The sequence below is a fragment of the Pipra filicauda genome, unplaced genomic scaffold, assembly GCF_003945595.2.
Source record: "Pipra filicauda isolate LSUMZ 115617 unplaced genomic scaffold, ASM394559v2 scaffold40_size4127951_pilon, whole genome shotgun sequence".
Classification (NCBI taxonomy): Eukaryota; Metazoa; Chordata; class Aves; order Passeriformes; family Pipridae; genus Pipra; species Pipra filicauda.
The window spans coordinates 340885-365947 of NW_024104543.1; the positions used below are offsets into that span (position 1 = coordinate 340885).

Consider the following 25063-nt stretch of genomic DNA (forward strand, 5'->3'; position numbering starts at 1 on the left):
TTGGGACCGTTTTACCGTGGGGGGGAAGTCGTGGCGCCCCCTAGCGGCCCTACTGGAGGCTCGCGGAGCCGCGGCCCGCCCGTCCTGCCTCCTGGCCTCCATCCCTGACCCCATCCCTGCTTCCCGGCCCCTATCCCTACCTCCGCCCGGCCTCCATTCCTGCCTCCCGGCCTCCATCCCGGCTTCCGTCCCTGACCCCATTCCTGCCTCCTGGCCTTTATCCCTGCCTCCGTCCTGCCTCCCGGCCTCCATCCCTGCCTCCCGGCCTGTCTCCCGGCCACCATCCCTGCCTGCCTACTCTCCTCCCTCCCTCACAGCCTTTCAGCATCCTTTCCTGTAGCAGTTGTTACTATCCGCCCTCCTCCCTCCCCTTTTCCCATCCGCTCCCGCTGCAGTCGCGGCGTGCCCGGCCGGGGGCAGGGCAGGCCCGGCCATGCTGCCCTCCTTCAGTTACCTGACCGAACACACCGGCTTCCGCGGCACCATCAAAAACTCCCCCGCCGACTTCGTAGTGACAGAAATGGAGGTGCCCGAACGCTTCTTTGGGGACAGCGGGGCTGAACTGCCTCAGAAAACCAGCGAGGCGCTGCCGGAGCGAAGCGCCCCGTGCTCCCCCCAGCCCAAACAGCGAAGAGCGGAGGCCCCCGGCTCGGGTGCCCCCTTGTGTCCCCGGGGGGCTGCGCCCGGGACCCCGGAGCGCGACCCGGGCCGGGCAGGGGGCGGCTGTGCTGCATTCTCTGGCGAGAAACAGCGTGAGGGAGCACCTGAGCCGAAATCCGGCCTCGAGGAAGCCAAACTGGAGTCCTTACTCGGCAAACCCATGAGCGAACTGCTCAATAAGTTTGCTTGCGATCTGAAGGAAGCGTGGGGCTTGGAAAATAATCCGAGTGCTGGCACTAGGGAGCTCTCGCTAGGACCCAGGCTGGACAAGAAAAGTCGGGCTGATTTACACAGTGCTGTTAGGCAGACATTCCCCTTTTTAGTCACTGTTACAAAAGACAATGAAATGATTGTAAAAGGAAATGCTGATTACAGAGAACTTTGTCAGTTAGTGACCGAAAAGGAAACAAGTGATTTCTTTAAATTTTTAGATGCAAAGCTAGAAAATTCGACGTTTTCTTTTGAGCCTGATGGAAACAAAGAGCACAGAAAAGTAGTTCACCATTTTCTCAATAGAAAATTTGGAAAACTTTTAGAAACAAAGTCTTTTACTGTGACAGATGTCAATGATCAGCCAAATATGTCAATAATGGTACGGTTTCGAGAAAAATGTGGGTCCAGAAAAAGGTCTGCTGGTGGTTCACAGGAAAAACAAGATGTTTATACAGGTAAATACTACATTTTTACTGAAGATGGCAGGTATTATACTGTTCTGTAATAAGACAAACTGAATCATTCTTCTATGATGTGCAGGCCCGATTGACTCATTGTTTATTCTGAAATAAATCATTATCAATGTAGTGTAGTTATATTACTGGAGAATGACATGGATGAACCAAGTTACTGCAGTGATTTTAAATGAACTGTTCTGTGATAATGGTTACAGTTCTTTTGGTTGTAGCACTAACTGTGGTATTCTCAGTGTATTAACTTTCCCTTGAAAGTAATTGGGTGATGTTAGGAGGTGTATCTAGATGTTGGACAAGTTAGGTCAAATATGATATATGATCTCATTCCTACAAGCAGTTGGTTTCTGATTTAGAGAATGTTTCTAGAGATACATCAATGCATGTCTTTTGAATTGTGTTGCATTTACTCAGGTACTGTTTTTAAAGGCAGCAGGGTTTTCTGATTGTTCTAAGTTCTGTGTACTGTGTCTTCTTTCTGTGCTGAAAAAGTCCCATTTCCTTTATTTTTGTGGGGTGGGAGGACTATTTCTTTACAGTTTCCATGCTATTACAGTTTGAGGGGAAGAACCTGCCCATCTATCATGACAGAACACCTGTATGATTTAGAAGTGCAAATTCCTAGTAATTTTGAGATGATTGTTTCAGCTTTCACCCTTCAGAAAGAAAATCTAGAAACACTAGAAGCAATCGGCTTGTTGGCAGCAGAACTCGATGTTCTTCCTTCAGACTTCAGTTACACTGGCATCAAAGATAAGAAGGCTATCACTTTCCAACCTATGGTTGTGAAGAAGGTGACTCCTGAGAGGTACTTCAAATCTGAGTGCATTCAGTTTAGCACATAATTAATTTTATATGTTAATAAGTATCAATCTGGTGCAATGTTTTGAAGTGTTTTTACTGATGTATGTTCCCTTTGCCTGTATTGGAGGACAGTGGAAATGGCTTTAATATTTTGTGGCTTTAGGGAATATGCAGCTTAGCAGTGAAGTCCCCCAGTGGGGAACTTGGAGAAAAGTGTTGCCTTTCTCTGTATTTTTTGTAATGAAAATGTACTGTGTTGTCTGGGACAGTATTCTTGCAATTTATGCTCATGGGATCCACTTTACAATTTCTGAAATACCATCCACTACCTGGAACTGAGAAGAAGCCTATGCTACAGGATGCAACAGGTTTCCACATACTGTCAAAGTATTGTCTTGTAATCCCCAGACAACAGCTTAAATGCATTATAGTGCTACAAAACTAAAGTAAATCATTACAAATGTACTTTGGACAGTGCTGTCTTTGAGTGTTAAGTATCAACTTCTGCCATATTGTCCAGTTTAGAAACATAGGACTAAATAAAGAAGATATCACCAAACCTGAGGGAAGGAAATACATTCTGAACAAGGTGTTAGTAATACAATATGTGCCTTTCCGGTCCTCATTTTTGTTACTTTTTGTAGCCAAATGAGTGAGTAAAAAAAAAAATATTAAGTTTGCCATAGTAACAGAAATAAAATTCTTGAGTCGAAACCATAACTTATTTCTTCCTCAGCTTTAACTTTCTAGTGGGCTTTGTTCATAGCAACAAAGTGCACTTTAGGAATGAAGAAAAATGGAATTTATGGTTTCAGGATTTATTACTAACCTAAGTATACATCAGTGGTAAAATTCCACTGCAAACTGGGCTGTAGGGCCAATTGTCCAAGAGATAATTAGCAAAACTTTGCATTAGTGCTTAAATGATGAAGCAAAATAGGTAAATGCATTCAAACCACTACTGCAACAGAAGAAATAAATAAATTTTATAAATAAACAATTTATAAAGTTATTAAAATACTGCTTAGAATGTAAGATTTTATGCTGAAAGTTTCCTTTAATTTGGATTACCCTTTTTTACACATAAGAACAAAGAGGTCGATTGGATATTTTAAAGGGCACATACTCGAACTGTCAGCTGTGTTTCCAATTACAAGCATATACGAGCACATCAGAGAATCAATGTGCAGGGAAATTATGTATTGGAGGGGGTTTTGTTTGTTTTGTTTTGTTTTTTTTTTACATGAAAATAAGGTTTTTAGAACTGAAAAGTAAATAAATGACTTGTTTTTCAAAAACAAAAAGTTAAAAATTCAGGGTAGTTACCTTGAGAAAGTTCAATGAATTGCTTCATTCCCATATATGTCAATATCATATAAGTGCAAATGATGCAAACATTTAAAAAGTATTTCTGGATTATAACTAAATTTTAAGACTTCCGTCTCTGTATTTGTTTTGGTTTTCTCATAATAGTCTGTTTTACATCCCATTTTATTTTTTAGGAGCTTTTTAATTCTAATGCAAAGGTGAAGAAGATATTTATTACAAGTTGGATAGCTTTAGTAGAGGATTGTTTGTAATTTCTCCCACTTATTTATGTAGGTTGAAAGAAATTGGAAACAAAATGGAAAAAAAGGGCATGAGAATATACAACGTACGTTCAACGTACCAGCACCTCAGGCTCGGTCAGCTGAAAGGCAATCACTTTGACATAATTGTGAGAGATCTCCAAAAGCACAGTCATGACCCTTCTGCAGATTTAAAAAAAAGAATATCTGAAGCAATGGAAAATGTTGAGGTAAGAAAAGCCTCGTGGTTGCCAATAATGAACAGTTTTAATTCTTTGCTGTTAAAAAAATGCTTTTAAGGAAAATGCTTTTAATAGCACAATAATGGCAATATTTCCTAATTTTGATGCATCTTGTGGTTTTATGTCATTCCTGCATTATTTATGGAATCAGAAGTAAAACTGCCTTTCAAGAAGGGACCACAAGTGAATTCATTGTGTTATGGACTACAGACTGCAGAGTGGTGCAGCAAAAGACATGGGGAATTCAGTAGCAAATGAGTATGGATATATGAGCCATTGCTGCACAGACCTGAGGCTAAAGTGATGAGTTTCACTGCAGGATTTGAAGGGGGAAAGAATATAGTTACTCATATACACAATACATATGTCGACTGGTTGCCTTCTTTGGTCGTGTGAGGAACATGCATGATCTGCTTGGGTGAAGAACTTTCTTGGCATGAACACACATAAAATGCCCATATCAGAGAAAGAAGATCCCTTAAAAATCAATGGATTTTGATTCTGTTATCCTTAGTCCCTGAAGAAAACTCCATCATCAGACATTCTTAAACCACTAAGAAAAATAAAAGTAAATAATGGAAAGGAAAAACTGTAGGTGTTTTTTACAGCAGTGTTTACTGTTCATTGCCTGTGCTATGCTGCATTTGCCTGAGTAGCGATTTTGTAATCCAATGCATTTAAAAAGCTCGATTACTTTGACTTGACCTGTAGTTGTATTTATTATAATTAACTGTATAGAAATAGTATTGTTTCACTTAGCTGAGTTTTTAAAATGATGCGAAGACAACGGTAGAATTTGATTGTCTTTTTAGACGTTTCTAAATTAAGTTCCAAAATACTGTAATGAATCATGAGTAATGTTTTCATTATGTATTATTTCTGATTAAAAAACCCTGTTTGTATGCATTTGGGATATAAATATAGATGTGTGTGTTGTATGCATATTGTTACTAATGGTACCTGATACTTTCATGCTTTTAACATATTTATTCTTTACCATTCTAGACAAAAGGTTTTGTAAATTACTACGGACCTCAGCGGTTTGGACAAGGACAAATTGTTCAGACAGATCAAATAGGATTGGCTTTACTGAGTGGAAAAATGGTACTTCCATTTTGTAATTTAAATAGTTACTGTCAAGACAATTTCACATTAGTTGCAATGTCTAGGGCTAGAGTTGTCCTTCCGAGTGAACAATTTCATTTGTGATATAAACTCACCTGTGCGCTGGAAGCAATTGCCAGATCAGTTTTGATAACGTAAGCATGGAGATCTTCATACTTAAATAAATAATCTGTTTTTAAACAGCAGGTGCAGATTTAAATAGTTCAGGAAGTGATTTTTCTGTCTGTGATTGGAACGTGATTATGATTGTCTTCATTCCACTTTGCAGGAAAGTGGTTGCATTCCATACAGGGTTTCAATACTGAAATGAAGCAGTCTTTATACAGTGTTTATTCATGGTTCTGATTGCCTCCTAACTTTGAGCTGGACCTCTTTATCCTGCTTGGGGTCTGTTTACTTCTTAAAAAAGTCACATAGGTTCATAAGAAACAATTTGCTTTTTCAATACCATGGTAATTTATCTGCTATATAGAAAAGATTGCTGCTTTCCATTATTCCTTGGCTACTTTCCCAAACTCAGTTCTGAGTGATGTAAGCTAAGGAGAGCTTATTTCTTAAGTAATAATTCATAAGATAAATGTACTTTTCAATGTATATGATACAGTACTTGGCACAGATCTAAAGACGAACCACACACTACAAAGTCAAAAGGATACCTGAGTATCCTGTTCTTCTAATCTTGTTTTGATTCTAAGAAAAGTCAGGAAAACTTATCTTCCAAATATAAGAATCAAGATTTGAGGGCAGTCAATGAAAGTTAGTGTTGATGTATCTGACATTTTGAATTCTGGTATGCTGGCTGTTGGTACCAGGTGCCAGTCCCTGGGTAGTAATGTTTTAAATCTCTAGTCTTAACTCAGTTACTTTAATTTAAAACAGGTAGGAACTATTACTTATATTAAAAATGTGCCACTATGTGTTTGCGCAGTCCAATATGGAGGAGGACAAGAACCAGATGTAACAGGTCAGTATAAGTGTAAGCAAATTGAGTGGCTCCACTGATGTTGCAAGTAGCAGAGATTACTGTAGTGTTTTCCTTGTCACAGTGTCATCTAACCTGATATAGATCAGTATTTTAAAAAAAAGGAAAAAAGAAAAAGAAAGATGATTGTCCCTCTGTATGAGACTGTGGAAAATGTTCAGTCTAAATTTTGCATGAAGCACGCAGGAGGGAAAGAAGGGCCCTTCCTGTTCAGGATAGAAGGACGACAATTTAAAGTGGAGAAGTTTTAACTGGATGATGAAGAAGAGTGACTGATTTTTCACAGAGCTTTGAAAACTGTCTTGTGTCTTCTTGATGACTAAAACTTGCCTTTAATTTGAGAAAGAACACAACACATTGATCTGCGGTTCATGGCATTTTCTGTGAAAGAGAGAATTTGACTTTGCCCTTAAAGAACTGATACAATTTTGAGACCTTGCAGAATATATTAAGACAGAACTGGATGCATGATTGTCTGTATAGTTGAAAAATAGTTATGTTTAACTGCAAAAAAATATAAATTTTTAATATTCTTCTTTAAAGGTAGAAGCTGTGAAGTTGTTCTTCACACCTGAGGATACTGATGATCCTGTAAACAATGCAAAAAGATACTTTCTTCAAACTGGTATGTCCAGTTAGTTTGTCCACATATTTATTGTGAGAGAGTAAGGTGTTGCTGCAAGGGAGATACTTTTTATTCTCCCACTGCTTTATGCCACTTATACTTTATTCTGTGGAACTCAGTAGAGTTGCACACTTAAGAATTAGATGAGAATGAGGCCCTAAATGTGCAAAATAGTGGAAAATTAACGTACTTCAGGTGCAAGACAGTATAGAAGCAAACGCTGTATATCACAATGCTGGAAAAGACTAAGATCATTTTATCAGAGCATTTTTGGCCTCCTTCCATCTGTCTGCTTTTGGACTATAAACTTATCCTCCCTAATAAGAGAAGTATACAGAAATGTGGTACCCAACTAATACTCAGCACTTAACACATCTACTCTCTTTCTGTCTTGACCTAAAATCAATAAAATACATCAAAAGCAGAAGTATGCTAAGTGCTCTGTTTGCCATATTTATTGCTTTTGTCATTCAACTGAACTTTCTGTCCAAAACTAAAAATTTGGAGTTGCTTTCAACTTCAAATATATTTTTTCTTTTCAAATATCCCACATCTATTAGCCTGCTTACCTATCTATCTGTAGATTGATAGAACAACTATGATATATAGCTTCAAATGACACAGATATGTTTAATTTCACGAGAAAATATAAGACGAATCATTCTTTTTTGTACATTGCTGTATGATGCATGGAAAGACATTGATGTGGACCCTGAAAGCAGCTGCTTGCCTTTTCCTGAAAGCAAAAGGTAAAAGGCTATGCAAAAGGCCTCATCAGGTAATCACTTGTAATGAGAAAATATGTAAACCATAACATTTTAAATATACAACATTGGAATAATTTAGTACGAATCTGATTAAATGTATTTTCATCTTGGTTGAGGCTCAGACTTCCCAGTGGCCAATGTAATTTTTTGCCTTTAAAATAAAGACGTGATGCAAAGTAGTGGTTTAATGTTCTTTTGTAGCTTAGTTTTTACTTTGTTACCTGATCTAAAAAAAACCTTAGGAGTGATGAAATAAGTTTCTAAAAAAAAAAAGGCAAACTAGACTGAATAACTGAATGACAGCTATTTTAATTTATACTGCATGAAATAATAAAATTCATGGGACTGTTGATAGCCATATTAGATGAAGTTTGTCTAACATGGCATGTGGAAGGAAAGGAAATAATAACCTAATGGCTTAAAGAGGTTAGACTGATATGTTTTTCCCTACTTGATTATTTCATCTTCTTAAGTGTATTTTTTTCTCTCAGGTAATATTTGAAAAATCAGGGATTACTTACATGGTTATTTTTGTTTATATCAGAAGATGCAAAGGGCACGCTCGTGATGCTGCCGGAATTTAAAGTAAGAGAGAAGATGTTGCTACGAGCTTTAAATCGCTATGGTGTAAATCATGAAGGCTGTACCAAAGGATGGCTCAACATTCCTCATTCCTTGCGCATATTCTATGTCCATGCTTATTGCAGTAAAATTTGGAATGAAGCAGCATCGTATAGACTGAAGATTTATGGCTTAAAAGCGGTTGAGGGTGATCTTGTCCTCTCAAAAGAAAATGATGAAAGCATTTCCCTAAATGACAAGGTGAGTCTTCCCAAAGTAGTTTCTTGTAAAAGAAAAAAACAAAACCAAACAAAAAAACCCACAGACAAAACAAAACCAAAAATCCCCAACCAACTTAATACACTTGAATGCATACTCAGACATATGCTAATGCCTTTATTTTGGTTCATTCATTAAAATATTTAATATTAGTGAAAAAGTTGAAAAACATAATGTAGCTTTTTTTGTTGTACCATAAACAGACATAGGAGCTAGACATATATTAGGTTTTATCTGTTTTGGCTGTTCATTTTATTCAAGAGGGAAGAAGGAACAGAATGTCAGAATTGATACATGTGAAAATTTATGCTCTTCTTAGGATCTGACTGGGGAAACCCTTCAGAGTGGACTCTGGGTGTGCCTGTGTTACCAGTCAGTGCAGATCTGAGTCTCGCTCCCAGCTCAGGCTTTCCCATTATATATATTGCTGAGTGTAAACCAGTGGTGAAAGGTGGCCTCAGACTGAACTGGTAATCTCGTTGCAACTAAAAAGGCAAAGCATGGTTAGCACAATTTCACTGATAGTGGGTCTAAACTATTAGCAGCTATTCTATGTAGAAAATGTAGCAGTCTTGGGAAAGTAGTAAGGGGCCAGGAAGTGCTTCTGCTTGCCCACAGCACAGCCTGGAACCTGTGCATGGAGGTGTGGGTGAGCCAATGAGCAGAATCCAGCACTGGAGTGTCTGGTCCCAGGTTTTGGCATGCTGAAGTCCATTTTGAAGCCATCTCTTAGGGTTGGCATACCTTTTTCTTACTATGAAAGCAGTTGGGTCTCTTCTCCCAAGTAGCAACTGATAGGACAAGAGGAAATGGCCTCAAGTTGTGACAGAGAAGTTTAGATTGGGTATTAGGAAAAATTCTTCACCAAAAGGCTTATCAAGCACTGGAAAGGCTGCACAGGGAAGTGGTTGAGACACCATCTTTGGAGGTATGTGATGAAGCTTTCGCTGTGGACTTGGTGGTGCTTGGGTTTACAGCTAGACTCAATCACTTTGATGATTCTATGATTATATCTTTCTCCTGATCATCAGATAAATCATAGAACTGTGCACTGTTTTACTGGAGAATTAGCAGGTGTGTGAATAGGCAGAATGTAATAATTTCTTTTGGGTGAACCTCTTACAAATTTGAAGGCAAGAGCACTTGGAAGATAACCTCCAGTCCCTATGGAGTGGCTTCTGTTTCCACTGAGATTTTTCTTTAACAATATTTTTGAGAATGAATGTTAATAAAAGAGTAGATCAAATGAAATTAAAAGCAGAGGTATCAAATTCAGTGTTGAGTTACTGAGTTTTATGTAGATATATTCCTATTTAATATAGAACGTTTTTCTTCGTATTTTTGCTTTTGCTGCTGCAAAAGGAGTTGCATTGACTTAGTTAACTTCAGACTCAAAGAATATTAGTGATAACTAGCATCAGTAAATATTTAATGCAATTACCATCTGTCAGTAAACTGATTATTTTAAGCTTATCCTAAGATTTTTTCCATACCTGAAAGAGTTTATTGTCCTTGTAGCAGTCAAATAACCTTAGAATCCTTTACAAGTTTGGGAGTACAATGTATAATTCCTAAAAAACAAGTATATGTTTTTACTTTTTAAAAAGTGGGTACTTTTTTCTTAACTTCTTAAATGTCTTGTCAGGTTCATGTAGTCACTGCTTCAGAAGAGTCAGCTAGAAAGTATTCTATATACCAGGTAAGTCTGTATGAAAAATTCTGAGTTATCTCTTTATTTGATTAAAATGTTTTGGTTTAAATAAAATGTGATTAATTTAACTGATGTATTCTTCTTCCCTGCCAGAATGCATATTAAAGAAAACACACGTAAACTAATCTCCACTCTCATAACAAATTTACTTTGTAATGGAAATAAGTACCGTGTCATTTGCAGTATGACAATATTTATCATGAAGCTGAATACTTTGAAAAAAATTTCAGTCTGCTGGCAAAAACTTTCAAAAATAGTTGATGTTCTAATTTTTGAAGGTTTCAGAGTGCGTACTTTTGTAGTCTTACATGGCAGCTGAATGTCTTTATTGCTGTATCTTTCCCAACAAACAAGGAAATTATTTTTAATATATTCCTAGTTTGTTTTAGGAATCCTGATACATTGATTATTTTTTCTGCATTAATTGCATTTGAGATACCTGCAGCGCTCTGGTTTACTATTTCAGGCCCTAAAACACAAGGTTTAAAAACATTTGAAATTGTTATTACATGTATTTAAAGAAGAATGGATGTTACTTCAAATATGTTTGTTGTTTTTTTTTTTTTCTTTGAAGGTGGTTCTTCCAATGGTGGGACATAGTATCAAGTATCCCAGTAATAAAGTTGGAGAGTGGTACCATGAAAGACTTTCTAAGGATGAACTGGAAATGTGCAAATTCAGAGTGTCACCATTACAGCTGAATATACGTGGATGCTACCGACTCATTTTGAAAAATGTTCAAAATCTGTCATATTTTTTGGAAGGTGGTGAAAAAGGGATCAAAATTGAGGACAACCATCTGAATGATTTAAAAGTCTCTCTTCACATATCATTTGACCTTGATCCTTCATGTTATGCAACGGTCTGTCTGAGAGAAATAATGAAATGTGACTTTTAAGATTCCACTTAATGAAAGATTGCAGGAATATTGTACAATGTTTATATTTTAGGTGTAATGCCAAGGACATAAGGGAGAATAACAGGTTCAAATCATGAACAGGAAAAAATTGTAGATTGAGATTCATACAGATTAGGAAAAAAACTCACGCAAATCCTTTGGAATACTCAAAAAACTATCCAAACTCTAAGTGCAAAGCCTTGAAAGCATTGGAGTAAAGCCGTATGTTATATCAGGCAGGTCTAATAGAACTTAAAGAAACCATGGGCAGCTAGCATGAATTTCCTCCTTGCATAGATATCTGACTTGCAGAGTTAAATCCTGGGAAAGTATTTGCAGCAAACAAATGTATCTTGTTTTTCATAGTATTTTTCTTTAATGTTTTATACTAGATGCTGTTCAAGCAATAATGTTAGAAGTTTGCAGCCTACAGGTATCTAACTGAAAAGTTATTGTACTGAGGTTCGCTAAATATATTGTATTTTCATTTTATTTAGGCACTTAATGTTAAAAGGTAAAAGTCCTTAGTCAAAAGTGACAAGTCATCTGTTGCTTTATCAGACATTCAATGAATCTCCCAACTTAAGTCAATGTTAAGGATTCCAGGATTAAGTAGTGCATAGTTGTTAATGCCTTTTCCAGTAAGCTCCTCAAGATGAGGTGAGTACTTAACATCACTGAAAAACCAGTAATAATAAAACCGAAACTATGTTATATTGTTTACAAGATAAAGAGTCTATTCCTGTTACTGTGAAGCCTTATGGTAGCACAAAAAATATTAATTGAACCAACTGTGGGATAAAAAAGCTTTTCTTTCTTGATTAAAAATAAAAGGCCGTTAACTGTGATAAAAATGAGTGGATTTGTGAAAGAGGTGAGAACAAAAACCCCATAATTTACCTTGACTTTAGCAAGGTGTTTGGCAGTGTCCCACAATATTTACATTGTGAAACCAAGTTAGGACATATTGGTTTGGATGGGTGGACAACCACATGGGTAAAAAAGTGGATGAAGAGGTTCAGGGAGTAGTGAATAACAGGTCATCCTCTACCTGGAGTGAGTGTCACTGGGATATCTTCTGGGCCCCATCCTGTTTAACGTCTTTGTCAGTGGCCTGGACAAGGGAATGGAGTTCACCTTCATGACTCTGAAGGTGACACCAAATTAAGGGATCAGATGGATATTGTGGAGGATCAGGCTGCTGTTCAGGGCAACCGAGACATGCTGAAGGAACAGGCCAGCAGGAACCATACGACATTCAGGAAGAACAAATGCAAGGTGCTGCCTGTGGGAAGGAAGCACCCATGCAGCAGCCCAGGCTGGGGAGCAGCTCTGCAGGAATGGCCCCAGGAACCTGGTGGGCAGCTGAACATGAGCCAACTATGTGCCTTGGCAACAAGAATGACCAACAGCCTCCCGGAATGTGTTAGCAGGGGCACAACTAGTAGGTCAAGGGAAGGTATTACATCTCGTTGTTCAGTACTTGTTGGCTCACATTTAACCTCTACATTCAGTTTTGGTCCTCAGCACAAGAAAAAGATAAATAAACAACCAAGCTCAGAGGAGGGCCTCTGAGCTATTATGGGACTGGAATCCTTGCCATTGAGGACATGCTGAAGGAACTGTGCCTCTTCAACCTGGAGAAGATACAGCCTGGGGGGGAACCAACAACAGCTCTCCAGTATCTATGAGGAGGTTAACAAGAAGATGGAGCCAGGCACAGTGTGGCAGGAGGTGTTATGTTCCACTCTGCAAGGCAGAAGTAGCTTTCTGCTAATAAATCCCTTGGGGTGAATTAAAGTAAATCTAAACCAGATAATCAGTGTTTACAGATATAGATATATATATAAAAACTATATATAAAGTAAACCCTACATATATATATATATATATAGAGAGAGAGTTTATTTTAGAACAATTTGATTGCAAAGGAAAACAGATATGTAGCTGTTTGGTTGTTATTATATATAGTAATATGGCACTATAAAAGCATAAAGGTATCACCCAAAAATGTGTAAGGGAAAAGAGAGAGAAAGAATAAAAGTTCCTATTCACCACCCAGAGGTCTCTGGTGGTTGTTGCTGGTGTCTTGGTCCATCAGGGAGTGATGGGGGAAGAAGCCTGCAAAACATGAAGTCTGGTGGGTTTATATACCCTCAGAAACCCTCCTGGTACCTTCCCTGTGGGGGAGGGTGCTGCTGTTTTTGCACAGTCATGCTGGCTTTGAAGGAATAAGCCAGAGGCTGGAGGTGCTGGCTTTTCCACTCTCATTTAGGCTGGAGGAGGGTGGTGTGTGTGCTTCAGAGGCATCCCCTGCTAAAAGCGGGGCCTTCTCGGGGGTAAGTGGTGAGTGTGTGCACTGAGAGCCTTTTTTGACTCATAGTCAAAAAAGTAGTCTGGCTCATAGGAGATAAGCATCACACACCCAGAGACACACCTAAAGACTTGCCCCCAGGCCTGCACAAAGTTAGCAGTTTGTAGGCTATGGTCTCCTCCCCTCAGCCTTTGTCTTCAATCTCCTGGCAGGAGGCTTCTTTGCACAGCTTGCTACAGCAGCAATGTTTTAAGGCAATTCAAAAATCCAGTTCCTCACAGGAGAATAAGAGACAATGAGCATAAAGTGAAATGAGATTCAGATTGGTTAAAAGGAAAGACTTTTTCCCTGGGACAGTCAGGCAGTGGAACAGGTTGCCCAGAGGCTGTGCAGCCTCCATCTAAGGAGGTTTTTAAGACCAAATGGGACAAATCTCTGAGCAACTGTCCTGGTCTCAGCTAGGGTGGGATTAATTTCTTCTCAGTAGCTGTTCAGTGCTGTGTTTTGGGTTTGGGTTTTTTCTAAGTTGTGTTTATCTTAAGAACTTTTTTCTTGACTTATGGACTGCCTGTGAGGAGGTATGCAAAAGAAACGGGGGGGGGGGGAGCATAGCTAAGACAGGTGACCCAAATTGACCAAAGGGATATTCCACACCATAGAACATCATACCCAGTATACAAACTGGTGGGAGTTACTCAGAAGGGAAACTGAACTGGGCTTGGGAAGGGGTGTCTGGCATTGGACAGCAGGTGATCAGCAATTGCGTTTTGCATCACTTAGGTTTTCCCTTTTTATTATCATTATTGTTATAATTTTCTATTATTACTGTCTTTTACTTTTACTGTATTTTCAATTATTAAACTGTTCTTATCTCAACCAGTTTTACTTTGATTCTCCTCTCCATTCCACTGGGGTGGGGGGAGAAAGGGGAAGGTGAGTGAGCAGCTTCCACTGCTGAATTTCAAGCTGGGAGAGAAAGGGAAAGGTGAGTGAGCAGCTTCCACTGCTGAATTTCAAGCTGGGAAAGAAAGGGAAAGGTGAGTGAGCAGCTTCCACTGCTGAATTTCTAGCTGGGCTTAAACCATGACAGCAACCAGAGCTGAGCTCAGAGGCAACCCTGTTTTGTGGAGGCAGGGACCAGAGACCTCTTCCAACTTGGATTGCCCTGCTATCGTAAGCACAGTATTGCAAGTATTTGTTCAACCTGTAGATGGCAGCATGACTTAAAACTGAAATGGGAAAGTCTACTCCTTTTTCCTGAGCAGGAATTAATAATATAAATTGATTTCTATTTATGGCATCCATTTTTCAATTTATGCTAACAGCTCAGTATGATAAATTTCTCAAGCTTGAGAATTATATTAATAGGAAAAATAGAAATATAGAAATATAATTCACATAATCTCAATACTTGTATAAAACTGTGTAGCAAATGAAGGATCCATATAATTCCATACCTTAAAAAAGGTGATTACTCTGTAAGTCTGTATCAGTAATTCAAAATTCGATCCTTAGCTTTTATATGGGGAAATAGACTGCCGTGCAAACAATAGCTGCAGAGTCGTTGTAGGTGAAGTGCAATGCTCTATTACTGTGCTTAATCTACCTCAAGTTTATGGTATGCAGGCAAACTGATGGAAAAATCCATTTCCCTGCCATAACCCATCTGAGGCAGCTTTGTTCCTGTCTTTGCTTTTCAGTATCACCTCTTCTGTCTTCCACCTGCCCTTAAAGCCTGCCCCCCTTCTGGAAAATTATTTTTAGAAAAGCTGGTACAGCAGAGCTCAAAAAGAGTTGTCCTGTCAGCACTGACATGGTAAAGTGCTCCAGCGCAGACAGAAAGCTGCATGCAGTTACAATGACCAGAAGAAATAAGTAGCACTGAAGTTCTCTTTAAAGAGACTATTCTGGTCATCTTCCATGTGGCTCGAAAGAGGCTTGAAAACCATCTCATCACATACAAGATTTGAATACAGGAAGTATTAAAAGTTGAGCCTTGATTTGGAAAAACACAAAAGGTTAGACTAAAAGGTCTTTTGATTGAAAGGCATGCCATTTTAAAATAAAAGATCAGAAGATGGTGTTAAAAGAGTTCACCTATAATCATTTTAGGCTCATTTGTCAGTACTTCTATTGAACACTAAAAGGGCTAATCTTCTTAAGCAAATCATTCTTTCAGCAACTTTAAGGTGGAAGAGCTAATTATGTGTGCCCACGGGTTAAATTCCTATAGCAGAAATGTTCTGCCAGGGAAAAGTCAGGTGAGCTGTTAGAGTGCATATATGATAAACCTCTTTTTTATTTCAGTGGGTATTTATTGGTAATTCATTCTCTTAGTCCTAGCAGCTATTTTGCAGAATTCTGTACATGAGCAGCTGAATTCAGAGAGTTCTGTATGAGCTCCCTAGGTATAATTCATATAAGCAAAACATCTGTGCCCCTGCATTTAGAAAAGAAGATTATCGTGGTACACTGATCTGAGTTCAAGGAAAAGATTCATGTGTTAGTCATCTCTCATTTTACTAAGCACTTCTATTGCTACCATCCTTTTCTGATAAGCCTTAAAGTACTTTGCTAATACTAATGAAGACAGGTCTCTGATTCTATTCCTAACAAAAGGGTGTTAAAGTTCAATGGCTGGTTGATTTTTTTCAGCACAGATAGATAATTGGGCATTTGAATGGGAGAAAACACCATGTTCCTAATCTTTAAAATCCTTTCACTTTTAATTCACTACAAATTTGACAACTAGTATTATCCTCAATGAGAATGTACAAATTTTCAGATCTTTCAGAATGAGATGGCTTAAAATTACATTCCTATCATAAAGACAGTTCAGAAGCCAGGTAGATGTATGATTATTGGCCCCACTCACTCATTAAAGCTCCATTAACTCCTCTCTTAGTGCCAGTGCCTGTCAGCTGGTGATTTGACCTCTTACACGCTGGTGATGAGGATAAACCTCTTTTCCTTTCTCTTGCAGAACTTCTGCCCATAATACATGCTCAAGGGAACAAGCTGAGAAACTATTAACACTTTCCTTTCCTTCAGTCCGAGGTCATGCCTTGCAGCCCATTGGGTCAGATCTAGATTCCTCCAGGAGGAAATGAAACCAGAAGGTGAGCTCCAGCTGCAGGCCAAGCATACTCATATCCAAATGGAGAAACAGGGTTCCGAATGAGAGGTTGGTCATTTGGAGATTCTCAAATCCTACACATGGATGCATTCTGTTGTGGAGCCTGGACAACATTTAGCCCAAAGTAAACCCACCAAATGGAATGTTGTGTAAGTACAGGGGCATCACTGCTCCAGTATGTTAGTCTGTTCTTGTCACACCAAAAAGCTTGCTTATGTAGATATTGTCTGGGAATGTTATGTTTGCAAGGAAGACAGAATAAGTGATGTCAGATGTTTGCACCATCTGAAGTAACTTTATTCTTCTTAGCAGGAGTCAGACTCTTATATTACAGCAGTTTAAATGCATTTTCAGCTTATATAAAAATACTTCTTCCTGCTTAGAACAGTAAGGTTTTTAATTAGCTTTAGAAATGAGTGACTTAAAAAATTGATTCTGTCTTCCAGAATGTTCCTGCACTTAAAAACCCAGTACACCCTCTCCCACCCCCATCAAAAGGCACTTTGTCTTTTTACCTTCACATCTCTACTGAATTCCTTAATATCTGTGTCGAGCTCATAAACGAAGTTTAAGAACTCTGTGTAAAGAGTACTCTAATAATACATGGCCAAACCATTCACTTGTGAAAGTGCAACAGGAATCATTTAGTGATTTTGTATTGATATTATATAGACAAACACATAGAATTAAGCTAGACTTAGATTTAGTGCTCTACAACAGCAGTGGTTTGGGCCAAGGCTCAGTCTTGTACCATAGCTTGCCTCCAATGATTCCTTTAAGTGGACGTGTAGGAAAGAGCAAAGCAAAGGAAGCATGTGTGATATTTAACCTCCAACTATTTTCAATTCAGGTGATTTCCTGATGCTGAGTGTTGTTATTTAATAACTCTTAGTGCATTTCTTTCCCAGGTATTTCTCATCTTCCCTTGAATATGTTCAATCTTTTCCCAGGGTTACATGTTTACTACCTGTTGTATGAAGATCCAATTCCTTTTCTTCTTAAACTGCCTCCTTCTGACTTCATCTGATGATCCTTGGTTCCTATATTTTAATTTAAGGGATTGTAAAGAATTCACCCCTATCCATCCTCTTGGTACCCAGACATTTGTATGCTTCCCAGATGTATCTCCTAAGTGAGGTACTTACCACAACTCCACAGCTATGCAGTCTCTGCTCCTATGAAGGCTATTCCAAACCTACTACATTTGTTGTCCTTCTGCTAGCTTTCCCTGTTTTTTAAAATACTGTTTTGGAGATGAGTGATCTAGAACTGCATACAGTTCCATATTTATACTATGGATTTCCCCACTGGCACAATAATGTTTGTTTTGTCCTGTACCTCTTCTAGTATATTATTTCGTTTTTGACATACGCTTCTTCCCCAAGCATTGAAACAATGTATCCTTGGAACTAGGTATTGTAAACCAAACATTCCACCCCAGAATGGTGATTTTGCCCTCATTATTTTATGTATGAAGTTGGGATTTGTTTTGTCTGTGAGTCACTTTGCATGTGTCTATGTTCTAAATTTCATCTGCCATTGTATTCCCCTGCTACTGGCATCATAAGGATTTTCTGAAGTTTTTCACACTTTGCCCTTATCTTTGTTATCCTGAGTAACTCAGTATTATCATCAGTCTCAGTCACCTCTGTGCTCACTTCTTAATGCATGCACCCATCTTCAATCCAGAGCCCTCCAGCTTATGCAGTGACTGCTTAAAGGTGCTTGCTGATGGATTTGGCAAGTGCCTTCTCGGAGCACCATCTCCGCTGCAAGCTGGTGTTTCTATGCAGTTCTTGACTTCACCACAGAACTCCAAGGAGGATGTAAGGCAGTGCTTTGCAGAAGCCATGTCAGCTCTTCCCCAGTAGATCCAATTCGTCAAGTATCCACTATTTTTATCCTGTAATAGATTTGCCCATTGCAGTTCTCTGGCTTGTACCTCCTCTTTTTTTTTTTCATTTTATAATTTGAAGTTCTGTAATTTAATAGCTTAGATATCTACTATATCATAGAATAACTGCAGAAAATTTAGTTTGGATCAGCTCAGTTCAAATCAGAAATTCGAATCCATATGTCATCCTAGCCTGTTAACAACAGTTATAGTCTCTAACAGTTACTGTTACTGAAGGAGATATCAAGGTATGACGTTTTTGACTGGAAGTAAGAGAGTTTCTTGAAATTTGAATATAGAAGACAAAAGGTCAAGTTCTAATTCAGGTGGAAAAGACTTAAAATCTGTGTATGTAATCAGCAGATTATTATGCAAGAAGAGACTGGCACAGCTGCATGCTCAGTGTTTCAGTTCCTACTGCTGAGATATGGGAAAGATTGTCCCTAATGAGAATCTTGTTTCTAAGCATGAGGTTTGGTTGGGATGGGAAAATGAGGAGATATTTACTTCAGTTCCTATATGCCCAACAGCAAAAGTGAGCTAGTGAAGGAATTCAGACTCCTCAAGGATTTGGATTTGCCAAGTGGGACATTTGGCAATGTTATTAATACCTAACCGATGCTGCGAACACAAGTCTTAGAAGCAACATCACATAGAAAATCAAGTTAAGCACCTAAATCAATATGTCAGTTTTCAAAGTTCAGGCTATAAGTTTGGGTTTAACTATATCAATTAAGTATGCATTTTTTTAATCTTAAATTTGCACCTAAAGATCTGATAAAACATACCCAAACACATGGAATTGCTCCTTATAGCAATGTGCACACCCTCCACCCTCCCTCAACACAGGTTAAAATGACTGGGGAAGCCAATACCTACCTCCACCCTCACGTGCCAGTGGATACAGGTGCTGTGTGAAGCCAGGCATTTTGGTCAAGTCATATATCATCTTCCCTGGGACATATAGCCCAGCTGACAACTATCCCACGAAGGCAGCTAAAAACATGGTATTTTTCCTGTGCAAAAGGAGTTTCAGGCAGGAGGTTTGGAGTCTCTCTGCTAGGAGTCACAACGTGCTTCAGATTCAGCACTGAATTTCTCTGGGTCCTGAGGGCACCTGCGGCCCTGACTAGCCCTGACACTTCCTGTGCCAGACTCTGCCCGGTCCTGCCCATGGCATTCCCCAAAGAACGTTTAGATACATGCTGCAAACAGACCATATAATTAATCCCAACACTTCCTTTGTAAAGCCACTTTCTTTTACACCTTGTAAATAATGCTTGTTAATTAAATGGCTGATAAATTATTAAACTGGGTTACTTAAAAAATCCTGGAAAACTGCAGGGCTGAGTTCACCATCTCACAGTTCCCATAATCCCTAAATCTCTGCTAGACACCTGATACAGATAGTACTTATGTCCTACCAGCAAGTCCAAGGCAAAGAGTAGTTCTCTGTTTCACAACATTTTCACATAAACACACACTTAGACATTTTAGCAATGCCTCAAACATCCCATCAGATGCTTATTATCCCAGAATAATATATGATATAATGTTACTGTGATTGAACTCTTGTATATTTTTTTTCCCCAAGAGGAAAAACCAATATACTCCATCAAATTATAAAGCTCTCTTAAAGGTTCAGAGTCCTCTACCTCCCTTTTACTCAACCTCTCACAGCAAAGCTAGGGAAGTATGTCTTGGCATGTGTAAAAGAGCAAAAGATCATTTTCTAGATAAAAAGAAACTTTTGGGGTGAATGCTTTCAACTACTGGTTTAAGAGAAGTGTGATGAGGAGATGATTTGGGAGGCTGGGATGACTGCTATATGAAAAGGGATTATTGTTAAGATTGATACTTTGTGGAGTGGTGTTGGGGAAGGCAGGAATGGAGAGAGAGAGATGGTCTGAGAAGGTGACAGTCCTTGTAAAAAGAATTATATTGGCAAATGAATAATATGAGAGGAGATAGTAAGAGATAAGCAATTGTATCTGTTTGTATAAAATGCCATAGCCCCATTTAACTCAGTATTTCTCAATGTGCATTCAGTGTATCTGTTTAGAGTGTGTCTTGTACTCATCCATTACTGCATTTACTTGAGAGAAGGAAACGAGCCAGTTTCTGAAATAGCAGTTCTGTTAAAAGCTGGGGTAGAGATCCTTGTCAGCTTGACTGGCAGGAGCCAGCTGAAATACTTCAGGGAATAGATAATGCAGTGGGGTGTGGACTGTCAAGGACCATGCTGATTAAAGGGCAGTTTAAAATAAAAGAAAATCTAATGGAGAAAAAGCATGATTTTGGTCTATCTCACAGCAAGTGCAGACTCGGTGTGATAATTGGGTCTAAAGTTTTATTTTATGCCCCTTGTTTTCAAAAGAAGCCAGAACTTGTGTTCTGCTGTTAATTTATAGCTGCTTTTTAGTACTTTTTAATCAGTAAATAGGAGAAAAACATTATATCACAACATTCCCCCTTCTCTCCTCCCCACATCATGCATTTTTGTGGTATTTTACTCTTTTATTTAACACCGACTGCTTCATTTCACCTTCTCTTTGAAGCCATTCCTCCCTCTGATGCTGAGAAGCATCTTCATCATAGGACCAGCAAATAACTTGTGTGCTACTAAGGCAGAATTGTGACCTTTGAATGCTAACCATTCCAGTCAGAGGACCTGCCATGCTCCTACATTGTCCTTCCTTGCTTACCCCTGCCCTGGGGACTGCCATTCAGCTTTGCATATCTGTATGGCCATTTCTTTCTCATTTTACTGGTATGGAAAGAGCTGTGTAAAGTCAAACTTCAGGACAGATGTTCAATTTCACAGTAAGATCTTAGATTCAGAAAGTCATTGCCTCATTTTCTTACTGAGCTCAGCCCTTCAGCTCTTCAGAGCTCTCCAATATGGGCTCAAGGGTGTCAGACGCAGCAAGGGAAGACCCAGCAGAGTCCAGAGCTTGTCATACTTGAGTTTACACAACATAAGAGAAATAAGAGAAATAAACTTGCAGAAGGCTGGTATATTGTCTTTGGCAAAGCAGCTGGCCTACAGCTGATACTTTTTCTCTGAGGACCTTTTTTGATGCTGAATCTGTTCAGGAACTGTGAAGTGATTTGTTATCTTCAAAGAACAGGTTTGTCTTTAGTGCTTTTAAGGCTTAGTTGAGCAAACAGATGAAGTGCTATTCCTACAATGCAGTAAAAAAATGGCACTCTGTTCAGACTATAAAAAATTATAATGAATTGAAAAATGAGAATCAGGTGAATGTGAAAACTTTTCATCCTTGGAAACTTCTCCCTCCTACCACATATATTAAAGCAATGTGGATGTAGAAGGTAAATCCTTTACTGTGTAGGACAACTATGTTTTATGCTGTGGTCTCTTAAGCTAACATCAGGAAATAATTGGAAAAATATTATATCAAAGGTCTTTTCTTTGTCACATGCAGTGTTTTCTTTTTAACATAATTTTCTTCCAATGTTATAATGCTGAGAAAGGATACATGAAAAGAAGAAATTAGCATTTCTGCTGCCAGAACTTCAGCTGTCACTGCTATTTACTAGCCCCTTTTATGTTCTCCATTGTAATATATGAGCAATTTTCTGTTCTTTATAACAGTCTTGTTTTCAGACAGAAATTTGTGCAGGTAGAACAATTCATAATTGAGTTTATTATCAGCATAATTGTCCATCCAAGGTAAAAACATCACAAGAAATTTGATTCTAGGATTTAAACTGTTTTAGGCATTAAACAGGAGATTTCCAACCTGTCATATTTTTAACAAGCGAGTAAAGAATAAAATAGCATATTGTGCTGAGGTTCTTGTTGAAAGACCATTATGTGGCTGTGAAGGAATGTTGAGGTAAAATCAGAGCCAGACAGACAAATTCACAAAAAATATGTGTGTAGGAAGGGCATTTGATTTTACTTGCCATGGAATCTAACCACAAAGGTTATCGGAGAGACCCATGTAGGTAAAAAGTGCTCTGAAACAAGGTGCTCAGTCAAAAAAGTTGCTGCTTTCCAGAGACATATATGGAGGAGAAACTGTGAAAACAGTGAAGTGACACATTGCTGGTGTTCTGTGTTTTAAAAAGCACATTGACACATGCTTGCTATAAAATAATTCGATTGATAGAATTGATATGAATCAGATTCCTGTAGGGACTACACATAGAGACACACATGCACATGTACACTTCAGAAAATCTCTCTGATCCATCTCTGGTTCCTCAGAACATCTGAGGCAGAAGAACTTTTCCAGGGTTCTTTGTTGCCCTTTGTTGGCTCTTCATGGCAAGATCTCTGCATTGGATCCCCACATTCATGTGGAGCTGCTTATCTCAACTACAGACAGATTATTCTGCTGGGGTATAACAATTTGCATGACAGTACTAATAGGAATCAGAACCAATTTATTGCAGTGTTTCCCTTTTAATGGCTTAATTATCTATTTTAAAACAGAGTTATATAGAGTTGAAATAAAATCAAATTTGTATTAATAGACCCTGAAATGAATATGCTTCTTTGTGGGGTTCACAATTAGTACATCACACAACTTCATTCCATAGATGTTTCTTCTGTATCTGTTAGTATGCACAATAGATTAAACAGAATTTACTAGAATTTACTAGTTTATTGTACATTTTAGTATTGAGGTTGGCAGGAAATATGCAAAAGACTATTTTATAGGGTCTTAGATATGATATAATTTAAAGGATAAAGGGTGAGTTTCCAGGGCAGAAACCTGAGAGGAACAGAGATAAATTCAAGACAAAAAAAAAGTCAATATTTCCCTTTAAAAACTGAGGCATTCCTGATATTTCAGAACTGCCTCCTGATATTTCAGACCTGCCTGAAACTATCCATGAAGCTGGCAGCAGAGACCTCCTAAAGGAGAAGAAAATTTGGATGTTCTAGATGCTTTAGAGTGGAGCCAAACTCTCTTTTACCCAGTTCATATGGGTCAGGAATATTCTGAGCAAGCACACTTACAGCCCTATCTACTAGCAGATACCCTGAGGCTGGCTTTTTCTAAGCAGTTTTAATGTTCTCAGACAAACTACAACAGTCAATAACGTAGGCAGACTAGGCGTGGCTTTCCCAGCCTTCACTCTGCTCTTAATCTTGCAATGTAGGTAAGGAGGTTATGTGCGGACATAATTTGCAATTCCACATTAAAGAATTTTTGGGCTCTGTGCCTCCTTTTCTTAAAACCCTAGGAAATTACTGGCTAAAAGAATATTATGGTAGTAATAGGAATAAAAGAATATTATGGTAGTAAGAAGAAAAATATTGAAACTGAGATTCCCTGTGCAACCTCAATTCAATCTTCTTCTGTGTCTGTGTTATTATACAGCCCTATATTAATTATTTTTCCCACAGGAAAATGTGAAGGATGGATAGAGTTCTGAGGAAGACTAATAATTGTGTAGTGAAAGAGGCTTTGTTTTGTGATCTGTACTTTTGATGGAGGGTCCATTAGAGAAAGAAAAAATGGTCTTTTGTTTCAGGCAATTGAATACAGAATTGTAAAATGTAGAATTGCAGCAGCGGAGTGCTGTGGGACTGGATTCTGTCCTTGCCTCCAGTACAAAATTCCTGTATAAATTTGTCAAGGCATTTAACCACAGACTTTCAGACTTTTAACAGATTTGCCCTCAATTTTAAGGGAAGTTTTTTTGAGATGATGGTTTCTGATCTGCAAAGGGATGAGCCACAAACTGAATTTGGAAGTAACAATACCTTGACTTTCCTTTTTTGAAAATTCAACTGTAAGAGTCAGATTTGTCACCTAAATTGAATAGAGAATGTGTCCTTTAATTTCTGCTCATCCATTTGGAGATAAATGATTCTTTCATTTTCTAAGGTGTTTGAGAAAAATTATTTGCTGTTTGTGAGGCATGGCTGGTACTATAATATAATGAAATGCCCATGAAGAAATCAATACATCTCTTCAGAGCAGGGTTTGAATTCTTTCATGAAGCCTAGAGCTGGGCACTGAATGCTGAATATCAAGACACTTTCTGGTGTTGCTGCTTGTCTGGTCTTAATGGCTGTTCTGTTCCTTGGGTGAGACTACAGACTCGTGGAAACACAGTATATAAAAATATGATTAAAGTTATTTCTTGACACATTGTCACAATGGCATTTAGTGACATTTTCTAATACTGAATGCTTGACCTTGAGTTTTCTGATGCATCTCCTTTTGTATAAGCATTGATAGTCTCACTATCTTAACAAAAATAAAACAGATCCTGAGGCATCTGAATAGTGCAACTCTTTTTCTTATGTGATCTCTTTTCAGAAGTAGCCCCAAAGGAGTAATTTTTTCTGATTGAACAAGCATTTTTTATTCAGAGATATTCTGAGAACCTGATCTAATCATCACTGATGTCGGTGTTAAGTATCACATTTAGTCTCAAAAGGTGATGGAGCTGACTGCTGTGGCCCTCAGTTCACAGCTTAATTTTTTCTGAATGTATATGGTAATTATCTCAAACAAAGAAACATGCAGTCATAAGAAGGCGACATTCATTTGCTGCCAATTTGAGTACAAAATCCAACAAATTCTCTGAAATTTATGTATTTTTCCATTGTTCTGTGATTTTGTAGCCACCTGCAGTATCTGTTTAGATGTGCTTTAAATTATGAGAGATAATTGAATGAAAGTGACAGGAGCAATGGGGTCTAAATGCAGAATTCTGAAGGTAGAAACACTCTGCCCTTGCCCTTTTGATCCAAATTGTGGCTTTTTCAAGCAGAAAGTGATTCAAGAAAATAAGAACACCTGATCTAACTGAATTTTAAGAT

The 25063-nt window shown here is 38.4% G+C and overlaps 1 protein-coding gene across 3 annotated transcripts; it reads left to right on the forward strand.

Moving 5' to 3' along the window:
- The first annotated feature begins 60 nt into the window (after window positions 1–60).
- On the forward strand, window positions 61–12965 carry PUS7L (pseudouridine synthase 7 like). 3 transcript variants are annotated; one of them, XM_027710823.2, is made up of 9 exons: window positions 454–526; window positions 1092–1328; window positions 1995–2154; window positions 3753–3948; window positions 4966–5064; window positions 6611–6692; window positions 8004–8281; window positions 9945–9998; window positions 10585–12965. In XM_027710823.2, the coding sequence occupies exons 2-9, from the start codon at window positions 1241–1243 to the stop codon at window positions 10906–10908; spliced, it is 1281 nt and encodes a 426-aa protein (XP_027566624.1). In that variant the 5' UTR covers window positions 454–526; window positions 1092–1240; the 3' UTR covers window positions 10909–12965. The 3 variants fall into 3 exon arrangements, with proteins under 3 accessions (XP_027566623.1, XP_027566624.1, XP_027566626.1); XM_027710822.2 differs by having other exon boundaries at window positions 61–1328; XM_027710825.2 differs by lacking the exon at window positions 454–526 and having other exon boundaries at window positions 1236–1328; window positions 2009–2154.
- The last annotated feature ends 12098 nt before the right edge of the window (window positions 12966–25063 follow it).

Bases quoted from the DNA above. Each gene is read 5' to 3' on its own strand.
- PUS7L (XM_027710822.2), top strand. From the start codon at position 434: ATGCTGCCCTCCTTCAGTTACCTGACCGAACACACCGGCTTCCGCGGC. The intron at 5,065-6,610 runs GTACTTCCATTT...TCTTCTTTAAAG, and splicing joins CTTTACTGAGTGGAAAAATG to GTAGAAGCTGTGAAGTTGTT. The intron at 9,999-10,584 runs GTAAGTCTGTAT...TTTTCTTTGAAG, and splicing joins GAAAGTATTCTATATACCAG to GTGGTTCTTCCAATGGTGGG.